Source organism: Coregonus clupeaformis, chromosome 1 (assembly GCF_020615455.1).
Source record: "Coregonus clupeaformis isolate EN_2021a chromosome 1, ASM2061545v1, whole genome shotgun sequence".
Taxonomy (NCBI): domain Eukaryota; kingdom Metazoa; phylum Chordata; class Actinopteri; order Salmoniformes; family Salmonidae; genus Coregonus; species Coregonus clupeaformis.
In genome coordinates, this window is record NC_059192.1 from 64,488,492 (window position 1) to 64,516,145 (window position 27,654).

Below are 27,654 nucleotides of genomic sequence, written 5' to 3' on the forward strand. Positions count from 1 at the left end.
CTGGTAGGCTACCTACATGATGAGATTATTATGGATAAGAGCGATATTATTTGTATTTGTCAAACGGCAGCCAAGCATCGAGCATCATGTCACCAGAATAAGACCCTCGATATTTATTGAAAGGAGCATCAAAGTCATCATCACCTTGCACATTCACCACCATGTCAAGTGCATAATTTATTTCATCTGTAGCCTAACAAACTGCATCCTTTCCCGAGTCCTAGTGGTAGGACCACACAACATATCATCGCGTGACTCCAAGTTTACTTCGTTCGATATGATGGTTATTATATCAATATTTGAACATAAAGGTGTTTCCACTGCCATTTTTCGCATTATTAATTTTACCAACACAAAAAGATCCCACCATGTCAAACTAACAAATTGTCTGTTGGCATTTATAAAATTGTACAGGCATTCCATGTTTCCATCAGCCCGGTCGTGACTTTTTTTCATGCGTCAGGTAATTCAACCGCTAGAAATAGTTGGATGGAAACATGGTAAGTACCTGAAATTAAGCGAACTATTAGAATTTTTGCAACCAGGAAATGGCGGACCGATTTCTGCATAGTGCATCTTAAAACCACCATCTAAACCATGGCTTAAAGATGCACAATGCACGCACAGCAAGTATGTTATAGTCCCTTATTCTGTTTTTATACAGCTTCCCATGCTTCATCACACCATAGCCTGCGGGAAGAAGGGGTGCTGAGGGTGCTGCAGCGCCCCCTGAAAAATCAGACAATATATATATATTAATTTAAAAAATTAAAACTTTCTCACAGAAGTAGTGCACTGGCATTTACTAGTCCTATATTAACGGACCAATACAGTTTTCATTGGGAAGGCAGATAAAGCGTTTTTTTTAAATATAATTTTTTAACCAATCTCTTTTGCATGTGAAACCCCAGCATTGTACTCATTACTCCACGTGCTTCACGTCACTTTTGTTTTCGCTGTGGGCTTTAAATGGGGCAAAACGAATGCGATCACTTTGCACCCGGTATAAACTCCTCACACACATAACCCGGTCCAGATAATCGAATCCCTTCACTGTGCCAGGTTTGAGAAAGGGGTGTTAACAAATGCAGAGATTCCCCAACACCTTATTGGTCACAGGTGGCATCGCTCAGGGGGTATTCGGTAGTTATTGGTCACTCAACTCTTGCTTCTCTATTTCAACATTTTGGTGAAGGGGCTAGGCGTAGTAAGCGACGCACGCGAGCTATTTGGTTGTTCGGTGGCAGTGGTCGAGTCGCACTTTTCTAAGGGTAGTTTATTCGGACCCAAACAAAGCCTGAGGGGATTTTGTTTGTTGGAGTTTTTTTGTGTGGATTTTTTGAGTGTTGGGAGTTATTTTGTTAACTTGCTCTCAAGGACTAACTTTATCCGCAGACAACCGGCAGTTAGATGGAAGACTGTGAGCAAGTCGTATCATCCACAACCGAAGACGAAATGAGTAGATACAGTCAATACGGGAATCATTATGACAACGAGGCCACAGCTACATTTGACGACGATGATATTGTAGACTTAGTTGGCGGAGCACATGATGCTATTGAGAGGCACAAGGCTTCGTACCCTGAGGATATAATCGAATTTACGAAGGACGAGGAAGCGCCACTGACCACTACAGATGATGCCACGACACAACTGACACACGAGGTGATTCCAGATTCAACTCTATCAGAGGAAGAGGTGGCTGAAATAATTCCAGCACCAGTGATTCTGAATTGTTTGGATGCAGACTCTTTGCCAGAACTCATCAGACCATATCCCCCGGCAAAAACAGCTCCAGAAGAAGCAGGTCCAGTACTAGTAGAAGCGGCCCCAGTATTGGAAGCAGCTCCAGTGGAAGTGCTCCCCGAAGCGGCTCCAGAGAAAGAAGCGATTGCGGCTCCTCCAGCACCATTCCGTGAGTAGTCAATAATTTAGGTATTTTAAAGATCATCATCTGGTTTTAAAATCTGTCTCTTGGTAAAGCATTATTAAAATAGATGTTTCAGTGTTTGCTTGCTAACTTCATCGCCGTTGACTGGCTAGCCAGCGAACTAATGTGTGGTAACGTTAGTTAGCGTATGTGGGATTGATGCGGCAACCTTCATGAACCATTTTTGGAAAACATGACATTGTTGCGCACGGCTCGGCACTGCATTGGTAGCTAGATATAACCAGATACTCCACACAGGCAGGTAGAGGTGGCAGGCTAGCTAACCTTTCTGAAGCGCCCCCCCTAATTAATTTTTTTTATGGATAACTAGATAGCTGGCTTTGTAAAGATGATGCAGCCCACCAGTTTTGACACAAGTCATCAGCAGGAAGCTAGCTAACGTTAGTTAGCTGATACAATGAACTGGCAGAATTGCACCACCTATTTCAACGACTCCATTTAAAAGGATACATCGGTGCTGTTTGAATACATAACATGCAATGGTTAATCATACTAGATTAATTCTGACTGTCATGCTCCGACCTGGTTTGTGGTTGCGCAAACCAAGCTAGCACGCTCTGTTCTGACTCAGTCAAAATGGCTTGGATTAGTCACAACAAAGGAATCTAATCTAAAATCGTCCACTTCCCTGTTTTAGTTGTTTATCCCAAAATAACATAGTTATTTCCATGAACGGTAACGTTAGCTACCTAATGGAAGCAAACTATTTTTATGATAGCTAAAAAAAAAAATATCCCACGAGGAATTGGTTTCTCACCCCTCAAATCTCCCGTTCTGTCAACCATTCACCTTTTTGGATAATGACGTGTTTTTATTATCTCAATTTCGGGTCAAGTCAGACATTATTTGGGAGCAATGTTATTTTGTAACTTGGTTAACGCACGCGAATTTAATCTCAAATGTTCTTTTCTGTTAGAATAGCTAAGCACTTTCCCAGACATGCGAGGCCAGATGGGCAGGGCGGGGTTGGGAGACTATTACAAAGACCTGGTTGAGTGACATTCCATTTAATCTCTTTAGGACCGACTATTGCCTTCGGACTAATATAGACATGCTTCTCATTTTGGAAGGGCAGACATGCTTTATATTCTACTTCGGTTTCCTGCAATAATTTGGGTTACCACCTTACTGCAGGAGAGATGCTAAAAACGTCCAGGAAATGGGCGTACTAGCTCTGACGGTCCTTGTGGGTTTGCTCCCTCTGTTTTTTCTGTGATGTGTATTTTCGCTATCCTAGGAAGGGCTAGATGAGCATGCTTAAGCGTGTATCAATACCATCACAGCTGGATTTAGCTGCTACTAGGGCACTGAATCACTTCTGACTTTGTAGTGGTCTACTTTTTAAATTGGAACACTAACACGCAGTGCTGTAGTTGCTATGGTGTCCGGTTAACTAGACCTCAGTTTCTCAATCATGTGCCACACTGACTATCATTAATGTTAGGCCTACAATACTGTACCCCACTAGTTAATAACTGCACAACTATAATGTCCTATAATGCCCCCTTCTCATGTCTCATATTGACTTGTGACTAGAGTTAACATGGCTTCCTTGCAGTCTGTGTCCGCCATTAGCTTTCTTTGCCTCCTCTCAGACATATGACATTTAATGTGGCAGCTCTTTCATGGTCAGAGTGGAGCAGGTGTTGGCCTACATTTTTAGGTTCCACAAAACAACAGTATTCAAGTCATTGACTATTAGCCTATGCAGAACAGGTGGATAGAAAATTCAAGCAACTTGGATTTCATTATAGCTAATAATGTTAAATATCTATTGGTTCAATTTTAGATGTACTTCAACGCTGGAACCTAGACTAGAGGTAACCGGTCTTAAACTGGTCTAATCTGAATAATCATTAGATTGGAGTAATCAATGCAAAACAAATTAATTTTGTAATGTGATATTTCTGGCTTTTGGTGAATGGATGCGTGATCTCTTTATTTTTATTTTTATGATTGGACAATTGGTATTCAGAGCCATTGTAAATTGATGGCAACTTGTGATTTTCAATTGTTGCATTCATAATCATTGAAAACACATGTTTTGCTTCTGTCCTATTTAAATATTCCAAGACATCTTAATCTACAGGTTATTGAGAAAATTGTTACATTTTGGTGATTTGGCTAAAATGGAGCTCATAGCATTCAAATTACAAAAAGATTTTTGCTATTAAACATTTCACATTTTGATTAAATGGTCTTCATTTGAATTTGTGCTCTTGCTGTGATTTCGACAACCCTCTCCTAATGCTCTGCTTAGGTGTGTCTGTCAAGGATGTTAGGCATATGTCTCAACCAGTTAGGCCCAAAAGATGGACTCAAGGATTGATAGGGGGAAATACTGTTTTCAAATACAGTGGGGAGAACAAGTATTTGATACACTGCCGATTTTGCAGGTTTTCCTACTTACAAAGCATGTAGAGGTCTGTAATTTTTATCATAGGTACACTTCAACTGTGAGAGACGGAATCTAAAACAAAAATCCAGAAAATCACATTGTATGATTTTTAAGTAGTTCATTTGCATTTTATTGCATGACATAAGTATTTGATCACCTACCAACCAGTAAGAATTCCGGCTCTCACAGACCTGTTAGTTTTTCTTTAAGAAGCCCTCCTGTTCTCCACTCATTACCTGTATTAACTGCACCTGTTTGAACTCGTTACCTGTATAAAAGACACCTGTCCACACACTCAATCAAACAGACTCCAACCTCTCTACAATGGCCAAGACCAGAGAGCTGTGTAAGGACATCAGGGATAAAATTGTAGACCTGCACAAGGCTGGGATGGGCTACAGGACAATAGGCAAGCAGCTTGGTGAGAAGGCAACAACTGTTGGCGCAATTATTAGAAAATGGAAGAAGTTCAAGATGACGGTCAATCACCCTCGGTCTGGGGCTCCATGCAAGATCTCACCTCGTGGGGCATCAATGATCATGAGGAAGGTGAGGGATCAGCCCAGAACTACACGGCAGGACCTGGTCAATGACCTGAAGAGAGCTGTGACCACAGTCTCAAAGAAAACCATTAGTAACACACTACGCCGTCATGGATTAAAATCCTGCAGCGCACGCAAGGTCCCCCTGCTCAAGCCAGCGCATGTCCAGGCCCGTCTGAAGTTTGCCAATGACCATCTGGAAGATCCAGAGGAGGAATGGGAGAAGGTCATGTGGTCTGATGAGACAAAAATAGCTTTTTGGTCTAAACTCCACTCGCCATGTTTGGAGGAAGAAGAAGGATGAGTACAACCCCAAGAACACCATCCCAACCGTGAAGCATGGAGGTGGAAACATCAATTCTTTGGGGATGCTTTTCTGCAAAGGGGACAGGACGACTGCACCGTATTGAGGGGAGGATGGATGGGGCCATGTATCGCGAGATCTTGGCCAACAACCTCCTTCCCTCAGTAAGAGCATTGAAGATGGGTCGTGGCTGGGTCTTCCAGCATGACAACGACCCGAAACACACAGCCAGGGCAACTAAGGAGTGGCTCCGTAAGAAGCATCTCAAGGTCCTGGAGTGGCCTATCCAGTCTCCAGACCTGAACCCAATAGAAAATCTTTGGAGGGAGCTGAAAGTCCGTATTGCCCAGCGACAGCCCAGAAACCTGCAGGATCTGGAGAAGGTCTGTATGGAGGAGTGGGCCAAAATCCCTGCTGCAGTGTGTGCAAACCTGGTCAAGACCTACAGGAAACGTATGATCTCTGTAATTGCAAACAAAAGTTTCTGTACCAAATATTAAAAGTTCTGCTTTTCTGATGTATCAAATACTTATGTCATGCAATAAAATGCACATTAATTACTTTTAAAATCATACAATGTGATTTTCTGGATTTTGTTTTAGATTCCGTCTCTCACAGTTGAAGTGTACCTATGATAAAAATTAGACCTCTACATGCTTTGTAAGTAGGAAAACCTGCAAAATCGGCAGTGTATCAAATACTTGTTCTCCCCACTGTATGTTGTCTAAGATATAATAGCCTAGACAAAAGCCTGAACCAAATTTTTGCTGCTTAATTTAGAAATGCAATAAGATTACTAACCACGTTTTTATGTGAGTAAAGTCATATCGTATAAAAGAAAAAAGATCACGGCAGTTGTGATGGAAACAAGAAGTTTGCGTAGTAAAAAAAATGGGCACAGATCATTTGTTCGTTAGACAATTTTCAATTATGTGGGAAATGGCGGCGGAAACTAATAATATTGGTTATTAAATATTGATTTAATAACCATCATAGTGGAATTACATTTGGAGTGATGTGATAGTGTGTGTGGTCCTCCCACTACGACTCGGGAAACCATGCAGCTTATTAGGCTACAGATGAAATAAGTTATAATGAACTTCACAGGGTGGCGAAAATGCACAGTGGTGCGCTTGATGCTGCTTTCCAATAAATAACAAGGGTCTTAATCTGGTGACGTGCTTGAATGCAGTTTGAAAAAAAATCAAAATAGCCAACCTGCACAGCCTACCCGCACTGTATCTGCAAGCTGTTGGCTAAAGCGCAGGTGCCAAGACCACAGTAGGCACATTTTCTATTTAACACAAGTGTTGTTTTTTTTGACAAGACTATCGGTAGAGTTGAAAATGCGATGGAAACATATTGAACTTTAGATTTTTATTGGGTACATGAACACTGAAGCAAAAAATTATATTTTGTGTGCACTACGTCTTCACACACTGATTTTTTTTTTATCTGCAACAATTTTGGTGGGAAAATTCTGATATTTATTTTTAACGATTCTAGAATATTTGCATGAGAACTTGTCGCCAATCGGAATTATGAGTTTATTTTGGGGGTTTTGTAAAAAAAATAATTGTACTTGGATCAGGAAATGACTACTAGGTCTAATTTGTATCTGTTATTTTGCCTAGTTCCTTTTTTAAGGCTGATCTTCATGCTGCTACATTAAAAAGGAAATTCTTCATTCTGACACTAATGACCTTCTTCCCTGAGTTCTTTGTTGCATGCCTGAAAGTTATTCCCATCTTGAATGCTCTAAGCTGTCAGTCTTTACAGAGGGTGTCCGCAATGTGGCACACTGGGTCGATTTACTTTAGTAGAATATGTCTAGTGAGATCAATCTCTCTTCAATATCAGATTTGCAACTTCAGTTTACACTAGCCTTGGATATGGGTGCAGCTATTAGCATACCATAGTATAATGGTCACCAACCTTTTCAGAGTCAAGATCACTTTTGCAGTCAAAAACAAGCAGAGATCTACCGCTCAATTTTGTTGTTGTTGAAACTTGACTTCAATGAAAATTATCATCAATAAAAACAGTTCTGTAGGAATAAGGTTTGTGCAGTAGGCCTAATACATTATCACAGAATATTGGCAATATGCCTGGTCTGCCAATATTGTTATTCTCAGACCGTATTATATTTAAAGTCATGATGTCAGTGATCTTCAGGTCAGAAAATCTGAGCTCGAGTTCCTTGAATTCAGAAGTTGAAGATTTCAGAGTTCCCAGTTGTTTTGAACACTGCGTTAGTCTCAGCCGAGGGAGAGCGCAGCAGACGGTTCAGTCTCTCACGGACCCTGCTCTCCTTCCTTTCCTCTGGTGAGACTGACCAGAGTGAGGCGACGGTCTTCCACCTGATGGCGAAAAACTCGAGTCGCACCGAACCTGCCTCATGCACAAATTCATGTTGTTCCTTTGACCAGAGAAGGTGAAATATTATTTGATATTAAAATAGACACGACTAGGCGCTAATAATAAAAACTCAGGGCTATTGATACACTTAGCTACTCATTAATTGCAGCATGAGTGGAAGTAGGGAGATGCGCTTTTGTAATAGTGTTGAATAAAAACAGACATGAACTCACTCATAAAAACAGCATCTCTTTGCTGTATTCTTTGAGTCTCACTCTGGTCAAGGTTTTAAAAGTGATGAAATCTCAGGTAGGCTGGTATCGAACTTGCTGTGGAAGCTGTAGGCACAATTTTGAGCTATCCGATTGGCCAGCGCAGTAGGCACACATGATTTAGCCCCAGATCTCCCAGTCCGAAGAGTAGGCGTAGTTTGTCTAGATGTAAAGGTGAGCAAAAATGACTAAAATAAATAATTCAAATAGAGCTATGTTGTATGCTGAAATATTTTTGAAATTACTCTATACAATTGCTCAGAGAATGGGATTTTGTTAAACAAGTAATATTTTTTGCTTCTCAAAGATTGGGCTAAAAATGTACACCCCTGTTTTCAATACCTCACCTTGTGAGGATAACGGCACTGAGGCTTTTTCTAAAACGTTTTATGGAGTTGGAGAACACATTGGAAGGGATCTTAGACCATTCCTCCATACAGAATCCTTTCAGATCCTTGCTATCCCTGGTCTACGCTTATGGACTGCCCTCTTAAATTCTACTAAGCTAACATATGGAATTGTTTTAAGATGGTCATACCAAGGATCATTTAGCTATTAGAATTTTAGGACCCCTTTTTAGGTATCAAATACATTATTGAATAAAATATTTATTTTGGCCTTTACTACTGAAGCCCATAGAAACGGATTGAATAATGCATTCATAAATGGCAAAGGACAGTCAAACATAAATCATAAGAAACAAGGTTTTGAACTGGCCTAAATCTAGGAGATATAAAAAAACGCAGGGGGGAAAAAATGTATATTTATTTTTACACATTTAACCACTTTTGGGGGGGGGGTAAGCACAAAACTACCTACATACATCCATTTGTTTTTTTTGTACCGTTACCTTCAGACGAGTCCCGTGACAGTTGTGGGGGTCGTAGAGCAAATCCTCTTTCTACAGTGGGGTCCCATTAGTTTATAGCCCAAACGGTTAGGACACTACCAAACAGAAGTTGGCACATTGACAGTACCGATTTTAGCCGAGTCTCCTGACACTTGTGGGGGTCGTAGAGCAAAACGGAGAACACATCATGTTCATGAGTCTCCCCTTTCCATATAGTTTATCGGTCAAACCGTTCGGAAGCTACAGACGTTTACGCGAGAAGACCAATTTTTTTTTTTTTCGGGATGTCTCATGAGCTGACAAACACCGCTATAGCTCTTTCACCGGAGATGCGGAAGTGCGACACTGGTGGATGTGGTGGCTTGAGATGTAGCCCATGCAACTAAATAACATGTCTAGTTTAAATTGACAGTTTTTTAAAATTTATTTAGATTAAAGCAACGGTGCATCAATCGACTCTAGGGGGTTAACCCACATCCGGCAGTGTCGTACTTCCGCGTCTGTGGTGAAAGGTGGCAGAGCTAGAGCAGTTTTTGTCAGACCGTGAGACATCCTGAAAATCGGTCTTCTCATGAAACGGAAATGTCTGTAGCGTCCGAACGGTTTGGCCTACAAACTATTATGACCCCTCTATGGAAAGAACTCTCACGAACACTATGGTGTTCTCTGTTTTGCTCGTCTGAAGTCGGTACAGCCGATCTGCAAACTTCTGTCTAGCGTCCGAAAAGTTTGGGCTACACACTAATATGACCCCTGTATGGAAAGGTGAGTCTCTCACGAACACGTACATGTCGGTTGTTTTGCTCTAGGACGCCCACAGGTCTAGTCTGAAGGTAGCTGGGTACCCATTTTAAAAAACGAACGTTTGGACGCATCTCATTCCAGGGTTTTTCTTTATTTGTACTATTTTCTACATTGTAGAATAATAGTGAAGACATGAGGTGACTACCTCATGAAGCTGGTTGAGAGAATGCCAAGAGTGTGCAAAGCTGTTATCAAGGCAAAGGGTGGCTGATTTTGAAAAATATATTTTGATTTGTTTAACACTGTTGGTTACTACATATTCCATTTGTGTTATTTCATAGTTTTGATGTCTTCACTATTATTATGTAGAAAACAGTAAAAATAAAGAAACTCTTGAATGAGTACCTGTGTCAAACTTTTGACTGGTACTGTATATAAGCAGAAAATAACCCCATACCTACTGTCAAATATGGTGGTGGATCTTTCATGATATGGGTCTATTTTGCTTCCACTGGTCCTGGGGCATCCAGGTCAACGGCATCATAAACTTCAAATCCCCCCAAAATTGTCACATGCTTCGTAAACGGGTGTTGGCTAACAACGAAATGCTTACGGGCCCTTCCCAACAATGCAGAGAGACAATAGAAAAGTAAAACACATAATAGATAACTGGCCAATATACAAGGGGTACCGAGTCGATGTGTAGGGGTACAAGGTACTTGAGGTAGATATGTACATATAACTAGGAATAAAGTGACGGATGACACATACGCTGCTGTTTACTGAGTCAAAGTTAGAGCAAAAGGGTAAATGCAGATAGGCCGGGTAGCTATTTGGCTGACTATTTAACTAAAACTATTTAGCAGGCTTGGGGGTAGAAATTGTTCAGGGTCCTGTTGGTTCCAGACTTGGTCCATCGGTACCGCTTGCCATGCAATAGCAGAGAGAAGTCTGACTTGGGTGGTTGGAGTACATTTTTAGGGCCTTCCTTGAATTGAAGACGGCAGTCTAAGCGTAGTCTAAGGATCTCGAAGGGTTCTGTATGGAGGAATGGTCTAAGATCCTTCCCAATGTGTTATCCAACTCCATAAAACATTTTAGAAAGGCTCAGTGCCGTTATCCTCGACAGGGAGGTATTTAAAACAAAACCTCTTTCTCTGTATTAGTATACAAATATAATTTCCCCTTTTTTAGCATACAATATAGCTCAGTATTTGAATTATTTATTTTATAGTCATATTTGTTTAGCTTTATCAAAGGTGTCAATTTCAGACCCCACTGTATGTGGTGTAGATGTCCCCCACACTATCTCCGGAGGTCGTGTGACAGAGCTCTTAAAGAGATTTGAATCTAGATCCATCTCTTACACTACACAAGTATCTCTCCTGGACCTAGTTTGTTGTCAAAGTAGTGTAAAGAGGCCCAATGTTAGGGTCTGTTTCACACCATTGTAGTGTTTCTTGTTTTCTACCCTGGTGTTTTCTGTCCTCTCAGCCACTGGCATTGTCCATTTCACCCTGTGCTACTGTCTCTTTTTCAGATGACAATTTTCTTCCTCCTGCTCCGCTTCAACCTCTGATGCAATTCCCAAAAGGCAAGTTATTTTTCCTGGCTGTCTTTGTCCTCCTGCATCTTCTCTTTTCAGTTCATGCCTTTACACCTTAATTACATTTTGACTGTCTGATATGCATGCCAAGTTTGTTAAAGGTCCAAATGCAGCTGTTTTTATAGTAATGTCAATTTCTTGGTATCAATTATGTACCTCACTGTAATAGTTTTCAATTAAAATGGTAAAAAATAAACAAATAGCTTTTTAGCAACATTTACCTAATTTACTGCATGGGGACGTCACCAGGCAAGCCGAAACTCATCCCATGATTAGAAGGTCCTGTGTAAATTGTATTTTCAACCAGCAACTATCAGAAAATAACACTGATCAAATTTGTTCACACTTTTAGTGTTTTATCAGCTATTGTACAATATGGTATAAAACGCAGGAAAACTGCATTTTGAGTGCACTGGGCCTTTAAGAATATTTTACATAGTATTTGCATTTAAGTAACTAACAAATAAATATAGGCTCTAACATTGTTTGTATGATCCTGTAATGTGAATCCCTGTGACCAAAGTCCACTTACAGTAGATAAGACAGAAGACACTAACTTTATAGTTAAACGTTTGTGATGATTCCCCTCATTGATTGCTCCCATGTAAAAATAAAAAAAAGAGACTATTTCGGTATACCTCTGAGATCACTGATGGGAAACACCACCTCACCTCTGCAGACTGCTGGCAGGGCATGCCAGGCATGGCTTGCTAGCGCTGAAGGAATGGCGTGTGTCTTGATGTATTGCATTTTCCCTCTTTACTCAAGAACTTGGGCAGAAGGGTGAGTCCCCTGCTTCCATCTCCCCTCTCTCTCGTCTTCACTCTCCTGACTCTCTGGAAGACCTCTCTTTGTCAGAGAGTCCAAATCCAACATCTGCTCCATTGGGCTTCTCCTCCTGGCCTTCTACTGAGACTCCCAAAATACTGACCAAGGATATGACTTGGGATGAAGAGGGTAACACCAGATTAGGTTTTTGTAAGAGTGATGAGGCTATTGTGAAAGGGTTAGAAACTGCTACCTACACTGAAAGTAAACATGATACAAAAAAATGCCCCGCGAGCGATGTAGGGTCCAAGTCTCTGTGTGGAGACAGTGGTGTGGTCTCTCCTGAAGAGCAGCTTTGTAGCTCAGTCAGGTCTACTACTCCTTCCCAGTCCCCTAATAATCCCCTGATGACCCCTGAATCTGACATTGCACCTGCCTCCTCTAACCCAACAGAGCACTGGGATTCTCCATTCTTAGCTTCTCAAGACCCCAGGGCCTCCATGGATACGTTCTCCAAGGACTCAGCCTCCAGAGGCTCCTCTGGGTATGAGCCAGATATGCTTGGCCAATCAGATGATGGTGACTTACTGTTTGAGGTGAAGAAGAATCCATTCCAGGGCTTTTCCCCTGTAGCAGATGCTGGGTTCTCCCATTATGGGGATATCACCTCTGACAGCCAGGCAGCTAAAATGTCTGAGAGTCCCACCCCAGACCTGGTCCAGTATGGCCAGGCTGGAGACCCACAAGATGGCAGCCCACCATCCTATTATGATGAAACAAAAATGTATGAGTCTGTCAAGATGGCTGCGGAATCGCTCATGGAGCCATTCAATCAGTTCTCAACCACCCCTAAAGAGAGCGAGGACTCGGCACTTCCACCATCTCTTCCAGATATCTTAAAGCCCTTCCCTTTGAACCCTGACAAAGTGGACTCTGGCTCTTCTGAAGGAAGCACTGAGCCGAGCCCTGCTCCTATCCGGAAGATGGTTGAGTCACCCACTGTCCCCGTCACTCTGTCAGCAACAAATCCCTTTGCTTTCGATTCCAAAGCTTTACTGCTGAAGGAGCTGACTGAGGAGACCGAAGCAAGATTAGCTGTGAAGGTGAAGACTGAAGATAAAGGCTTTAGTGCCTTTGACCTTGTAAAGGAGGCAGAGACTACACCCCAGAGCAAACCACCTGTCCAGATAGAACAAAAAGATTGGATGTTTTCCAGTCAAGATTCACCCAAAATGGTGAACAAATTAGAGCCTCTTAATTTCCAGACTAGAAAGACCCCTGAAGATTCTGATTCTGAGAGTCCTTCAGCAGACTCTCTGTCCCCTGTTCTGGAGGCAATGGCCAAGAATCCAGCAAGTTTCCAGGTGGAGTCTGAGAAGAATGACATGAAAGTGGAAGAGCCAGAGGGAGCAGAGGAGATCTCTGAGCCGGAAGTCTCCTCTGAAGAGTTTGAGTTCATCGAGAGGCCCCCCAGGGGTGTGATCGATGAGTTTCTAGAAGCATTAGATAGCTCCAAGTTTGCTAAGGCAACAGCGCTTAGTATGGATGAAGATGACATGAGCTTTGGGCTGAAGGATGTGGCGTCTGCAAATATAGCCCCAGAAGTTAAAGAAGAATCTCTTAGTCAGAGCTCTTACCTCCTACTCACCCAGAAGGGTAAGGCAGACCTAGAGAAGGATGATATCAAAGGTCCCGCCTCAAAGGCCCCTCTCATCCACTCACCTGTTCGCAAACCGGAGATGCTCGCCAAGGACACAGAGGGCCCCAAAATGGCTCCGATGCCCAACCTGCGCACCGAAGCAGGTAATTTCCACATGGAATTTCACCACCAGTTTTTATTTTTTTTTTATTTATTTATTTATTGGTGCATCATTTTACTCTCCTTGGTTGTCATTTCCCTCCATCACTTTTTTTCTCCCATAAAAGTTTCTCCTCTGTATCATCCCTTTTTTTAAATTAACCATTACAATTGGGTGCGTGTGTTGGCATGATGTTGGTTTCATGATCTTGGTTTTCATATTCAGTCGTTTATCTGCCCCCCCATTTAGATTAGTATATTGTCAGTCTCATAATTGTTGTATTTTGCAATCCATTCTCTTGATGTAGTAAGTACTGAAGGAATTTCTCATGACTTCTCTGTGCAGAAACTGAATAAAAATGTGCGGGGGGGGGTTGTTATGTTCCAAAGAGATTGTTAAAATGACATTGACACCACACAATCCATTTTATAGGAAGATATACAGTGCCATCAAAGTATTCACACCCCTTGACTTTCTCCACATTTTGTTACAGCCTGCATTTAAAATTGATTACATTGAGATTTTCTTTTGTCACTGACCTACACACACAATAACCCAGAATGTCAAAGTGGAATTATGCTTTTTGAAATTTGTACATATTAATACAAAATTAGGCTGAAATGTTGTGAGTCAGTAAGTATTCAACCCCTTTATGGCAAGCCTAAAATAAGTTCAGGAGTACTATTTTGCTTAAGTTGCATGTTTAACATGATTTTTGAATGACTACCTTCTCTCTGTACCCCATACATACAATTATCTGTAAGGTCCCTCTGTTGAGCAGTGAATGTCATCACACAGATTCAACCATAAAGACCAGGGAGGTTTTCCAATGCCTCGCAAAGAAGGGTACCTATTGGTAGATGGGTAAAAAAAAAAGCAGACATTGAATATCCCCTGGAGCATGGTGAAGTTATTAATTACACTTTGGATGGAGTATCAATACACCGTCACTACAAAAATACAGGCGTCTTTCCTAACTGTTGTCGGAGAGGAAGGAAACCACTCAGGGATTTTCCCCATCAGGCCAATGGTGACTTTAACAGTTTTAATGGATATGATAAGATGGAACTGAGGATGGATCAACAACATTGTAGTTACTCCACAATACTAACCTAATTGAAAGAGTGAGAAGAAGGAAGCCTGTACAGAATAAAAATATTCAAAAACATGCATCCTGTTTGCAACAAGGCACTAAAGTAATACTGCAGAAAATGTGGCACAGCAATTAACTTTTTGTTGTGAATACAGTGTGTTATTTAGGGCAATTACTATGCATTACTGAGTACCACTACATATTTTCAAGCATAGTGGTGGCTGCATCATGTTATGGGTATGCTTGTAATTTAAGGACTAGAGTTATTTTCAGGATAAAAAAAAAAACTATGGAGTTAAGCACAGGCAAAATCCTAGCGGTAAACCTAGTTCAGTCTGCTTTCCAGCAGACACTTTCAGCAGGACAATAACCTAAAACACAAAGACAAATCTACTTTTGAGTTGCTTACCAAGAAAACAGTGAATGTTCCTGAGTGGCCAAGTTAGTTTTGACTTAAATCTACTTGAAATCTATGGCAAGACCTGAAAATTGTTCTCGTAATGAACAAGAACCAATTTGACAGAGCTTGAAGAATTTTGAAAAGAATAATGGGCAAATGTTGCACAATACAGGTGTGGAAAGGTCTTAGACTTAGACTGCCAAAGGTGCTTCTACAAAGTATTGACTCTGGGTGTGAATACGTACACTACCGGTCAGAACACCTACTCATTCAATGGTTTTTATTTTATTTTTTACTATTTTCTACATTGTAGAATAATAGTGAAGACATCAAAACTATGAAATAACACATATGGAATCATGTAGTAACCAAAACAAATAAAAAGTGTTAAACAAATCAAAATATATTTTAGATTTTTCAAAATAGCCACCCTTTGCCTTTGTGCAAAACTGTCATCCTCTTGGCATTCTCTCAACCAGCTTCATGAGGTAGTCACCTGGAATGCATTTCAATTAACAGGTGCCTTCTTAAAAGTTCATTTGTGGAATTTCTTTCCTCCTTAATGCGTTTGAGCCAATCAGTTGTGTTGTGACAAGGTGGGGGGGGTGGTAATACAGAAGATGACCCTATTTGGTAAAAGACCAAGTCCGTATGGCAAGAACAGCTCAAATAAGCAGAGAAACGACAGTCCATCATTACTTTAAGACATGAAGGTCAGTCAATACATACAATGTCAAGAACTTTGAAGTTTCTTCAGGTGCAGTTGAAAAAACCATAAAGCGCTATGATGAAACTGGCTCTCATGACCACCACAGGAAGGGAAGACCCAGAGTTATCTCTGCTGCAGAGGATAAGTTCATTAGTTACTAGCCTCAGAAATTGCAGCCCAAATAAATGCTTCAGAGTTCAAGTAACAGACACATCAACATCAACTGTTCAGAGGAGACTGTGAATCAGGCCTTCATGGTCAAATTGCTGCAAAGAAACCACTACTAAAGGACACCAATAAGAAGAGACTTGCTTGGGCCAAGAAACACAAGCAATGGACATTAGACCGGTGGAAATTTGTCCTTTGGTCTGCAGTCCAAATTTGAGATTTTTGGTTCCAACCGCCGTGTCTTTGTGAGATGCGGTGTGGGTGAACGGATGATCTCTGCATGTGTATTTCCCACTGTAAAGCATGGAGGTGGCGTTATGGTGTGGAGGTGCTTTGCTGGTGACACTGTCTGTGATTTATTTAGAATTCAAGGCACACTTAACCAGCATGGCTACCACAGCATTCTGCAGCGATACGCCATCCCATCTGGTTTGGACTTAGTCCCACTATCATTTGTTTTTCAACAGGACAATGACCCAACACACCAACTGGCTGTGTAAGGGCTATTATACCAAGAAAGCGAGTGATTGAGTGCTGCATCAGATGACCTGGCCTCCCCCGACCACAACCAAATTTACATTTTAGTAATTTAGCAGACGCTCTTATCCAGAGCGACTTACAGTTAGTGAGTGCATACATTTTCATACTGGCCCCCCGTGGGAATCGAACCCACAACCCTGGCGTCGCAAACACCATGCTCTACCAACTGAGCTACATGGGACTAATTGAGATGGTTTGGGATGAGTTGGACCGCAGAGTAAAGGAAAAGCAGCCAACAAGTGCTCCACAGATGTGGGAACTCCTTCAAGACTGTTGGAAAAGCATTCCAGGTGCAGCTGGTTGAGAGAATGCCAAGAGTGTGCAAAGGGTGGCTATTTTGAAAAATGTAAAATATATATTTTGATTTGTTTAACACTTCTTTTTTTTCTTTTTCTTTTTTGGTTACTACATGATTCCATATGTGTTATTTCATAGTTTTGATGTCTTCACTATTATTCTACAATGTAGAAAATAGTAAAAATAAAGAAAAACCCTTGAATGAGTAGGTGTTCTAAAACATTTGACCGGTAGTGTATGTAAATGAGATTATTTTCAATACATTTGCTAAAATGTCTAAACATGTTTTCATTATGGGGTATTGTGTGTAGATAGGTGAGAGAATCTATTCAATCAATTTTGAATTCTGGCTGTAACAACTAAATGTGGAGTAAGTCAATGGGTTCTGAAGGCACTGTAGCTTACATTTCAGCCATCTAGTAATATTTGAATGCCTGTCATTACATTCATAGACATGCAGTATCTCTTGTGAACACCCGTTGTTCATAATACACCTGGTTAGAAAATGAGCTGATCTACAATTACATTTTTGCTTCTTGCCAAGTGGTTTGAATGGTACTACATAGGGCCTGGTAAGAACTGCCTCCCATGGGAACAGGTTGTGGCAGTTAGCGGTCCTGACTGTCTTGCCCCCACAGTGGTTTTAGTTTGCCCAGAGCGTTTTTCTCTGTGGAATTAGATTAACTCTGTAAACCGTGGATTGCTGTGTATTGGCCAATGAGAGGCTTTGAAGCCACCGGTCGGCCATATTGGCACTCCCCAGAAGAAACAGTCCTCCATAGGAATGAATGGAATTCTAGTGTTTCAAGGACAAAATTACATGTATTTAAGTGGGGGCAGTAACATTAGAACGTTAAAAAAATTATACTTTAAGGAAAATGTTTAAGTATATTTTTTATGTTTAGTTCACATACTATAATTTACAAGTATGCATTAAGGTGTCTGTAATGGAGTAAATGTGGCAAGAACAAGTGTGTGTATACATTTTCTATAGCTTCCCCTCACCGGGTGCAATTTTTTTCTCCTAGCACTACACAGCTGATTGAATTAATCAGCTCATCAAGCTTTTGATTATTTGAATCAGCTGTGTAGCGCTAGGGCAAATAACAAAACGTGCACCCAGGGAGGGCCCCAGGACAAAGTTAGGGAAATCCTGATTGTGTGTGTCATTGATATCAACCTGCTCTACTCTGTCTGGTTTTAGCCCTTGCTGAAAATAACCAGAGATATGAAACTGTACACCACCTTGTAGGCCCCATGGCCTTTGAGCCCACATGTCCTAATAAACCCTACCCAGCTTAGCAAAAAATGTCCATATGTTTAGGAAGGCTTACTGCATTGGGACAGTGGCCTTCTGATTTTAGTTTTAAAAAATTGTTTTATTCATTTTTTTTTTTTGCATGATTGCCGTTAGGCTAAAGACTTTACATATGAATGGCTCAGTCGTACCTTGCTGGTTAAATAATAATAATAATAATATGCCATTTAGCAGACGCTTTTATCCAAAGCGACTTACAGTCATGCGTGCATACATTTTTGTGTATGGGTGGTCCTGGGGATCGAACCCACTACCTTGGCGTTACAAGCGCCGTGCTCTACCAGCTGAGCTACAGAGGACCATGGGGTTATTCACCCTGTGATTCACACCGATATCAGTAGAGTGCAGATATTTTATTTATTTGATTGGGACATTGCTCTGAGCAAGGCTGGCGGACCCCCAGACAATGTGTGAGGAATCGGCCCGTAAAAAAGGCCCTGCCTGCATTGCGACACCAGCCGATGAAGAATAGAGCTTGTCAGCAAGTGTTCCCTTATTTGTTCGACTGGAAATGCAATACCATCTGAAACATCACCCCTGCCCTCTCATTCGCAAAACCCCCTTAGTGAGATTGCGGGTTGTTTGAATCCACAGAGCTGTAGTAAACGACCACACTATAATTAATGAATTAATCAGTCACCCATAGTCTATCTTCAGTATGACTACACCCTTATGCTAGAAAAAGTTACCTCCCATTTATCTAAGTGACTCCTGCTGTAGTGCTGAGTGTGAATATACTTGGAGCTGACCCATTTTGTCAACTCTCTAAGAGACTTGCTGAAAACACAACGTGATTTATAAATTATTTGAAACAAAGATTAGTAAACCTAGGCAGACTTAAGTGAAATGAGTGAGGTGGACTAATACAACAATCACAATTTTCTTATGTGATTTAAGACTGACTACTGATGAGGGTTGATTTGGTGATGACCAAATCATTGTTTGGCTGATTTGATATGGTACACAGTTTTGAAGATGGACTTTGACTCTGATCAACATAATTGAGTAATATTACATTAATTTAAGTGCAGTAATGGTCTGATTGGATGTCAGATGCTTTCTAGAGCATGAGGTTAGATTTTGGAGTATTTTAATTGTTTAATGTAACTTTCAAACTTTTGGAGGCAATTCAGAGGGCATTAAAAATGAACAGTCACAGTACACACTGTAGTGTAGTTTAAAGGTAGTGGGATAGTCTATCTAATCTATGCACTTGTAGTCCCTACAGAGACCGTTGGGTGGAGTCACCTACTCACTGCTTTGTCATCCATGTGGTGATGAGAGGGAGGGAAAAGCACATGTACATTTGCGCAAGGGGAGGGAGAGTATCTGACTGGGAGATAAGGGGGAGTGAGTTAGATGGGGAGTTTATAGTCGCTGCGTCAGTGCGTTAGACGTGCCAGCAGACAGTCAGCTGACCTCAGTCCTACAGCCTGAGAGGAAGAGAAAAGGGGGGAGGGAGAGCGCAGTAGTACTGCAGTCATCTCACAGGAGGAAGGTTTGGTTGTCCCTCATCTTCCACCTCGGTCCCCGCACCCCACCCGCCTCCAGCCCAACACACCACATGCTGTCTGGAATGCCCTGCTGATACCTACACAGCGGCTCTATCATGGAAAACGGAAAAACTGAAAACGGAGACACCCAGCCTCCGCCACAGTGGAAAGATAAGGGTATCCCTCTTACTTATTTTACTGTTGCGGTAACCATTTCTGAATTTTTTTAGTAGTGATGGCAAATATGTTTTTAATTTGTGAAATTAAAAGTAGTCCATTTGTTTTTAAAGGGTGGTTATTAAACAATGCACAGGTATTGTTGACATTCGTAGTATGTTACTGGTAATGACTTTGGTAGTTTTGAGTGGGTTGCTTGTCCCATTCAGCCATGCATGCCATTTTCTCTATGAATGTAGCTCAGTTGGTAGAGCATGGCGCTTGCAACGCCAGGGTTTTGGGTTTGATTCCCACGGGGGGCCAGTTTGAAAAATAAAAAATATGTATGCACTCACTAACTGTAAGTCGCTCTAGATAAGAGCGTCTGCTAAATGACTAAAATGTAAAATGAATGTGTAGCCATCCGTAAATAAATAACAGATTGTTGGTAACCAGTGGGACTGTTAAAGCCACACACAAAAATCTACAATTTTCTCTGGTTTTCTAATGTGTAATACACTATCCTGGCAGATACCCGTCAGCGTTACTCTGACCAAAGGTTGAAAGTCTTTCCAAAGGTGCATGGTGGGAGGAGGGGTGTTGAGCAAAAGCGACAAGTGTAATAGTTGTTTAATGATTCCTGGAGGTGACTCACCACTGCCTGGTCCGGTGCTCCCAGTGCACCAGGGGTCTCTAACCCCTCTGACAAGTGCTGCTGAGTTCAGGACCAGCCTTCAGCCTTAGTCTTCTGACTAGGATTTATGAAGGTGTATTAGTAAATTGTTCAGCATGTGCAACAACAATAAAAAAGTCTGTGTGCCTAGTGGTTAAGAGTGTTGGGCAAGTAACCGAAAGTTCGCTGGGTCGTATCCCAAAGCAGACTAGGTGAAAAATCGTAACCCTAATTGCTCCTGTAAGTCGCTCTGGATATGAGCGTCTGCTAAATGACTAAAATGTATGTATGGATTCACACTTAGCCTATATGGCAAGCACCAGAGGAGCCATGTGGCTTATGGCAGAAAAGGTCTTCTGGTGTTTTCCAGGCCCAGTTGTAGCCATCCTTTAGCTCAGACGGGGACATTGGTTGCCTGAGCCTCACACTGGTGCTGTGGCTGTGCTCACGTCTGCTGATTTGTCATGTGTGCTACTGCCATTGCATCATTCTGGGATGCAGCATGGCAATTCACACATTGCAACAGAAAGGGCATTGTGCTCAAAGGGCCTCTTTCAACTATTTGACTAAATGGTATGTCATCCATTCTACCATCTGGCTGCGCACTATCAGTTGAGCATGAAAGAGGCACTTGGATAGGGTATGAGTGTAGTAGGCTACTACCAGCCTGAGTCACTCAGTGACTAAGCAGTATTGGGCTGAGATAATTAGTTTTAGCGGGTAAGCATATTGTTTGTTTCTTTGAACTGGGCATGATAGGGTGCATGGATTTCCATTGGACATGTGCTCTGATGTAGGAGTTTGAATAGGACTGTTTCTGGCTAGGGCATTATGGCTATGAACTCACTGCCAGACCATTGTAGTGGTTAAATATTGACCCACTGCTGCAAATGGGCTGTATGCAAGATTTTCAATACATTGCAAATTGCCTGTGGTGGGCAGTTTCTACTTTTGTTGGAATTGGTATTTTATTAAAACATGGCTTTGTAATAAACTTCTGATTTGAGATTTGACCAGTTGTCGGTCACAACTATGCACTGTTGCGTTATCTTGATAAAGCTGGTCAACATTTGCAGTTATGATTTATGTAACATTTTCCACACCACCTACTCCCCCTTTTCCAATATTTTCATTCCGTTTCGAAACCAAATGACTATTCATACAAAGCTCTACCACTCTTCCCTAGAATAAAGCTCATTCACATATTTGCATTGGGCACGTATTGAAACTTCAACATAATTAGAAAGGGCTGAGGCGCTGCAGAGCTGCGCATAATGATCGGACCTCACATCGCTAGCTGAACTAGTTAGGTGCTGAATGCTAGGAGGCTCAAAATGGATGCCGAACGGGGTAAGCGCTGTCATTCTCTTGTGTACGATGCTGCCGTTTCATATCACATTTATATTCGATTGTATCGCCATTTGAATTAACCACTTTGCTTGACCAACGCTAGGCGGGAGGCGGATGGGTAGGAATTGAGCTGTGCATGGCATATGCAGAGGCCCAGCTAGGTCAAACTGGACATTTTATCGTGATGGGGCTACGCTGAGATGACACATGGCGTCATGTACGATTCATAGCCATTTCCCTGTTTATCCATCTCCCCCCGTGGAGATGTATACGGAAGGACTTGATTAAAACATGGCGTGTTTATTAGCTATATATATATATATATATGATGAGATCAGCGCGGTTAATATGCCTGGGCTATTTTAGGTTCCCCCACAGATGCTAGTTCATGCTTACCATATGTACGGTAGACACGCGTTGGGACTGAAATAACCGCTTCACGGTTGCACATGAGCTATTATTGCTAGCAACATTCTAGACAAAGGGTCCTGGTGACGTAAATGTTGGCGCTAGTTACTAGTAACTGGCTAATAGGCTAGCTAGCTATATATTAAACGAGATGTAGCCGAGCTATCTAGCTAAGTTAGCAGCTAACATTGGCGTTTGGGAGAAATTAAAAGCTTAGCGTTACTGCCTAAAAACCGACACCCCACGCGTGGTCCATAAAGGGTCTGACTTGCACCTCTGATTTTGATTCCTCTCGAGAAGCATTCTTGTGATTTTGACAGTGAAGTGTGTCCCTAGGCTGGCTAAAACTGCTGATGCTGCGTATGATTCTGCTCCTGCAGTGCATTTAGGCATTTTACTTGTCTATAATTGTCAGCTATATGATCATCAATTCAATCACATTGATGCATCAGACTTAGCTTTGGTATGAATTACATGATATGATTATCTATTTGACAAACTTGTCAAATGTGATTTGGGTTTTCCACTATAAGCTCATTCATTGCTTGTTAAGCCATTTGAAATCTGGTAGCCTGCCAAGTCATTGCACATTGAAGACTCAAGCAATGTCTGAAATGTGTCTGCCATTAGGAAATCGATGTAAAAGAGACATCTAATATTGTATACTGACCTGCTAGGAATTCCTGGTGAAACACAAGCATGAGTCTGTCCTGCCCCCAGCTGTCTGTTAGCCACCCCACCCCACCACCACCCCCTGGTCACTCAATCTTAAAAAAGAAACAGGTCTTAGGTCTATACCATGGCTATGAATGGACCTGGACTAGCTGCATTACCTGCAGTGGAATACTGGTATTCCAACAGTAAACTAAACATGTCAGCTGCAGGGAACACCAGGGATTCCCTTTTAGTGCAGTGAAGTAGTGTGGCTAGTAGCTAATTATCTGCAGACAAATAATTAAGACGCAAATTCAATTGGGTGTTAATTTTTCATAGAATTCCCCCTTTTCATTCCACCTCCACATCACCACCATGATCTAGCTTATCTGAATTGTTTTTTTGTGTCCTGCAGCTTTCAGACACTGTTCCTTCTCTCATGCAGTGGTAGAGCTCCTGTACTGGCGCGATGTCAAGACCTCTGCCGTGGTGTTTGGCGCTGGCCTCTCCCTGCTGCTCTCCCTGACACTTTGCAGCATCGTCAGCGTCTCATCCTACATCGGTCTGGCGCTCCTCTCCGTCACCATCTGCTTCAGGATATACAAGGGGATCCTGCAGGCCATCCAGAAGTCTGATGAAGGGCACCCATTCAAGTGAGTAACCCACTTCTCAATATTAGTGGTTGAAAAACTACCCAATTGTCACACTAATAGAAAATGACTTAAGTGAAAGTCACCCAGTAAAATACTACTTGAGTAAAAGTATTTGGTTTTAAATATACTTAAGTATTAAATGTAATTGCAAAAATATACTTAAGTATCAAAAGTAAAAGTGTAAATCATTTCAAATTACTTCTATTAGGCAATCCAAACGGCACAATTTTATTTTTATTTCTTATTGACGGCTAGTCAAGGTCACACCAACACTCAGACAGCATTTACAAATGAAGCATTTGTTTTTTTGAGTCTGCCAGATCAGAGGCAGTAGGGATGACCAGGGATGTTCTCTTGATAAGTGTGTGAATTTGACCATTTTCCTGTCCTGTTAAGCATTCAAAATGTAACAAGTACTTTTGGGTGTCAGGGAAAATTATTTTCTTTAGGAATGTAGTAAAGTAAAAGTTCTCAAAAATAAAAATGGTAAAGTACAGATACCCCCAAAAACTACTTAAGTAATACTTTAAAGTATTTTTACTTAAGGACTTTACACCACTGCTCAACATACACCATGATGTATTGCAGAAAACATCTATTACATACATCATGCATGCATTTGCCTCCTCACCTGCTCTCTGGAGTATCTTGGCATCTCACATTTCCAATACCCCAGCCATGTGGGCCAGTAGAAGAATGTAAGACCATGGACCAGTAGAATAATGTAAGATCATGGACCAGTGATCATTATACCAAGGCAGTATTCCTGAAGAGTATCCATTTAGTCAATTCAGGAATTGAATTGCAGCTAATTGACTGAATTGAAACACCACATCTGTTTTAGGAATCAGGCAATTTGAACATGAATCCAGCTACTGGTTAATTGATAAAGTTGGAGTACAATTTTGTCCTGATTTAGATGATTGGGTTACAGAAGTAGATGTATTCCCAGCCAAGGAGCGACATGGCTCTTATTTGAGTAAACATTGTGACTCTGTCACACAGAGAGCTTCTACTCTGGTTATCCCCGTTCCTGGCAGTGGCTCAAAGCCTTCTTATGAGTTCTCACCAACCACACGTTAACATTAAATTATCTTGGTTTAAGATTACAGGGAAAGTGACTAGTGCTCAGAAAAGCATAACTAAGCCGGTCAAGTGTGGTTCTTGGCTTTGCGTTCTTAGAAATCAATCTAACGTGCAAACAGAAGGCCAACCACACTCCTCGACAACCTATGTGCTTAAGAGGTTATTGTAGACCCCTCACCCATGTTTTGTGTTGAGGTTGAAATCTAATTTTATTGGTCGCATACACATTTTGCAGATATTGCAGGTATAGCGAAACACTTATGTTCCTAGCTCTAACAGTGCAGTAATACCTAACAACACATGCAAATAAAAAAAGGAATTAAGAAAAATAGAAATATTAGAACGAGCAATGTCAGTCTGGAAAATATATATATACAGTGGGGAGAACAAGTATTTGATACACTGCCGATTTTGCAGGTTTTCCTACTTACAAAGCATGTAGAGGTCTGTAATTTTTATCATAGGTACACCTCAACTGTGAGAGACGGAATCTAAAACAAAAATCCAGAAAATCACATGGTATGATTTTTAAGTAATTAATTTGCATTTTATTGCATGACATAAGTATTTGATCACCTACCAACCAGTAAGAATTCCGGCTCTCACAGACCTGTTAGTTTTTCTTTAAGAAGCCCTCCTGTTCTCCACTCGTTACCTGTATAAAAGACACCTGTCCACACACTCAATCAAACAGACTCCAACCTCTCCACAATGGCCAAGACCAGAGAGCTGTGTAAGGACATCAGGGATAAAATTGTAGACCTGAACAAGGCTGGGATGGGCTACAGGACAATAGGCAAGCAGCTTGGTGAGAAGGCAACAACTGTTGAAACAATTATTAGAAAATGGAAGAAGTTCAAGATGACGGTCAATCACCCACGGTCTGGGGCTCCATGCAAGATCTCACCTCGTGGGGCATCAATGATCATGAGGAAGGTGAGGGATCAGCCCAGAACTACACGGCAGGACCTGGTCAATGACCTGAAGAGAGCTGGGACCACAGTCTCAAAGAAAACCATTAGTAACACACTACGCCGTCATGGATTAAAATCCTGCAGCGCACGCAAGGTCCCCCTGCTCAAGCCAGCGCATGTCCAGGCCCGTCTGAAGTTTGCCAATGACCATCTGGATGATCCAGAGGAGGAATGGGAGAAGGTCATGTGGTCTGATGAGACAAAAATAGAGCTTTTTGGTCTAAACTCCACTCGCCGTGTTTGGAGGAAGAAGGATGAGTACAACCCCAAGAACACCATCCCAACCGTGAAGCATGGAGGTGGAAACATCATTCTTTGGGGATGCTTTTCTGCAAAGGGGACAGGACGACTGCACCGTATTGAGGGGAGGATGGATGGGGCCATGTATCACGAGATCTTGGCCAACAACCTCCTTCCCTCAATAAGAGCATTGAAGATGGGTCGTGGCTGGGTCTTCCAGCATGACAACGACCCGAAAACACACAGCCAGGGCAACTAAGGAGTGGCTCCGTAAGAAGCATCTCAAGGTCCTGGAGTGGCCTAGCCAGTCTCCAGACCTGAACCCAATAGAAAATCTTTGGAGGGAGCTGAAAGTCCGTATTGCCCAGCGACAGCCCTGAAACCTGAAGGATCTGGAGAAGGTCTGTGTGGAGGAGTGGGCCAAAATCCCTGCTGCAGTGTGTGCAAACCTGGTCAAGACCTACAGGAAACATATGATCTCTGTAATTGCAAACAAAGGTTTCTGTACCAAATATTAAGTTCTGCTTTTCTGATGTATCAAATACTTATGTCATGCAATAAAATGCAAATTAATTACTTAAAAATCATACAATGTGATTTTCTGGATTTTTGTTTTAGATTCCGTCTCTCACAGTTGAAGTGTACCTATGATAAAAATGACAGACCTCTATATGCTTTGTAAGTAGGAAAACCTGCAAAATCGGCAGTGTATCAAATACTTGTTCTCCCCACTGTATGTGTATGTATATTTATTTATTTATTTAGTTATTTATTTATTTATATTACCAGTCAAACGTTTGGAAACCTACTAATTTCAAGGTTTTTTTATTTTTACTCTTTTTTTACATTGTAGAATAATGGTGAGGACATCAACTATGAAATAACACACATGGAATCCTGTAGTAACCAAAAAAGTGTTAAACAAAGGCAAATATATTTTATATTTGAGATTCTTCAAATAGCCACCATTTGCCTTGATGACAGCTTTGCACACTCTTGGCGTTCTCTCAATCAGCTGCACCTGGAATGCTTTTCCAACAGTCTTGAAGGAGGTCCCACATATGCTGAGCATTTGTTGGCTTCTTTTCCTTCACTCTGCCGTCCGACTCATCCCAAACAGTCTCAATTGGGTTGAGGTCGGGGGATTGTGGAGGCCAGTTCATATGATGCAGCACTCATCACTCTCCTTTTTAAAATAGCCCTTACACAGCCTGGAGGTGTGTTGGGTCATTGTCCTGTTGAAAAACAAATGATAGTCCCACTAAGCCCAAACCAGATGGGATGGCGTATCGCTGCAGAATGCTGTGGTAGCCATGCTGGTTAAGTGTGCCTTGAATTCTAAATACATTTACATTTACGTCATTTAGCAGACGCTCTTATCCAGAGCGACTTACAAATTGGTGCATTCACCTTATAGCCAGTGGGATAACCACTTTACAATTTTTTTTGGGGGGGAGTGGTGTAAGGGGGTTAGAAGGATTACTTTATCCTATCCCAGGTATTCCTTAAAGAGGTAGGGTTTCAAGTGTCTCCGGAAGGTGGTGAGTGACTCCGCTGTCCTGGCGTCGTGAGGGAGCTTGTTCCACCATTGGGGTGCCAGAGCAGCGAACAGTTTTGACTGGGCTGAGCGGGAACTGTGCTTCCGCAGAGGTAGGGGGGCCAGCAGGCCAGAGGTGGATGAACGCAATGCCCTCGTTTGGGTGTAGGGACTGATCAGAGCCTGAAGGTACGGAGGTGCCGTTCCCCTCACAGCTCCGTAGGCAAGCACCATGGTCTTGTAGCAGATGCGTGCTTCAACTGGAAGCCAGTGGAGTGTGCGGAGGAGCGGGGTGACGTGAGAGAACTTGGGA

The 27,654-nt window shown here is 41.8% G+C and overlaps 1 protein-coding gene across 10 annotated transcripts in view; it reads left to right on the top strand.

Annotated features, from left to right (window-relative positions):
* The first annotated feature begins 1,209 nt into the window (after positions 1-1,209).
* The window catches only part of LOC121571763 (reticulon-4), a 52,248-nt gene continuing 25,803 nt past the window's right edge, over positions 1,210-27,654 (top strand). Inside the window, exons 1-5 of one of the 10 annotated variants that reach the window (XM_041883441.2) lie at positions 1,212-1,915; positions 10,960-11,013; positions 11,794-11,982; positions 12,247-13,596; positions 23,297-23,504. In XM_041883441.2, coding sequence (XP_041739375.1) covers positions 1,411-1,915; positions 10,960-11,013; positions 11,794-11,982; positions 12,247-13,596; positions 23,297-23,504 — 2,306 coding nt within the window. In that variant the 5' untranslated portion in view covers positions 1,212-1,410. Of the gene's footprint in view, positions 1,916-10,959; positions 11,014-11,793; positions 13,597-19,523; positions 19,788-21,628; positions 21,790-23,266; positions 23,505-27,654 lie in introns of those variants that run through there. The other 9 variants (XM_041883431.2, XM_041883448.2, XM_041883456.2 and 6 more) reach the window with 9 other exon arrangements.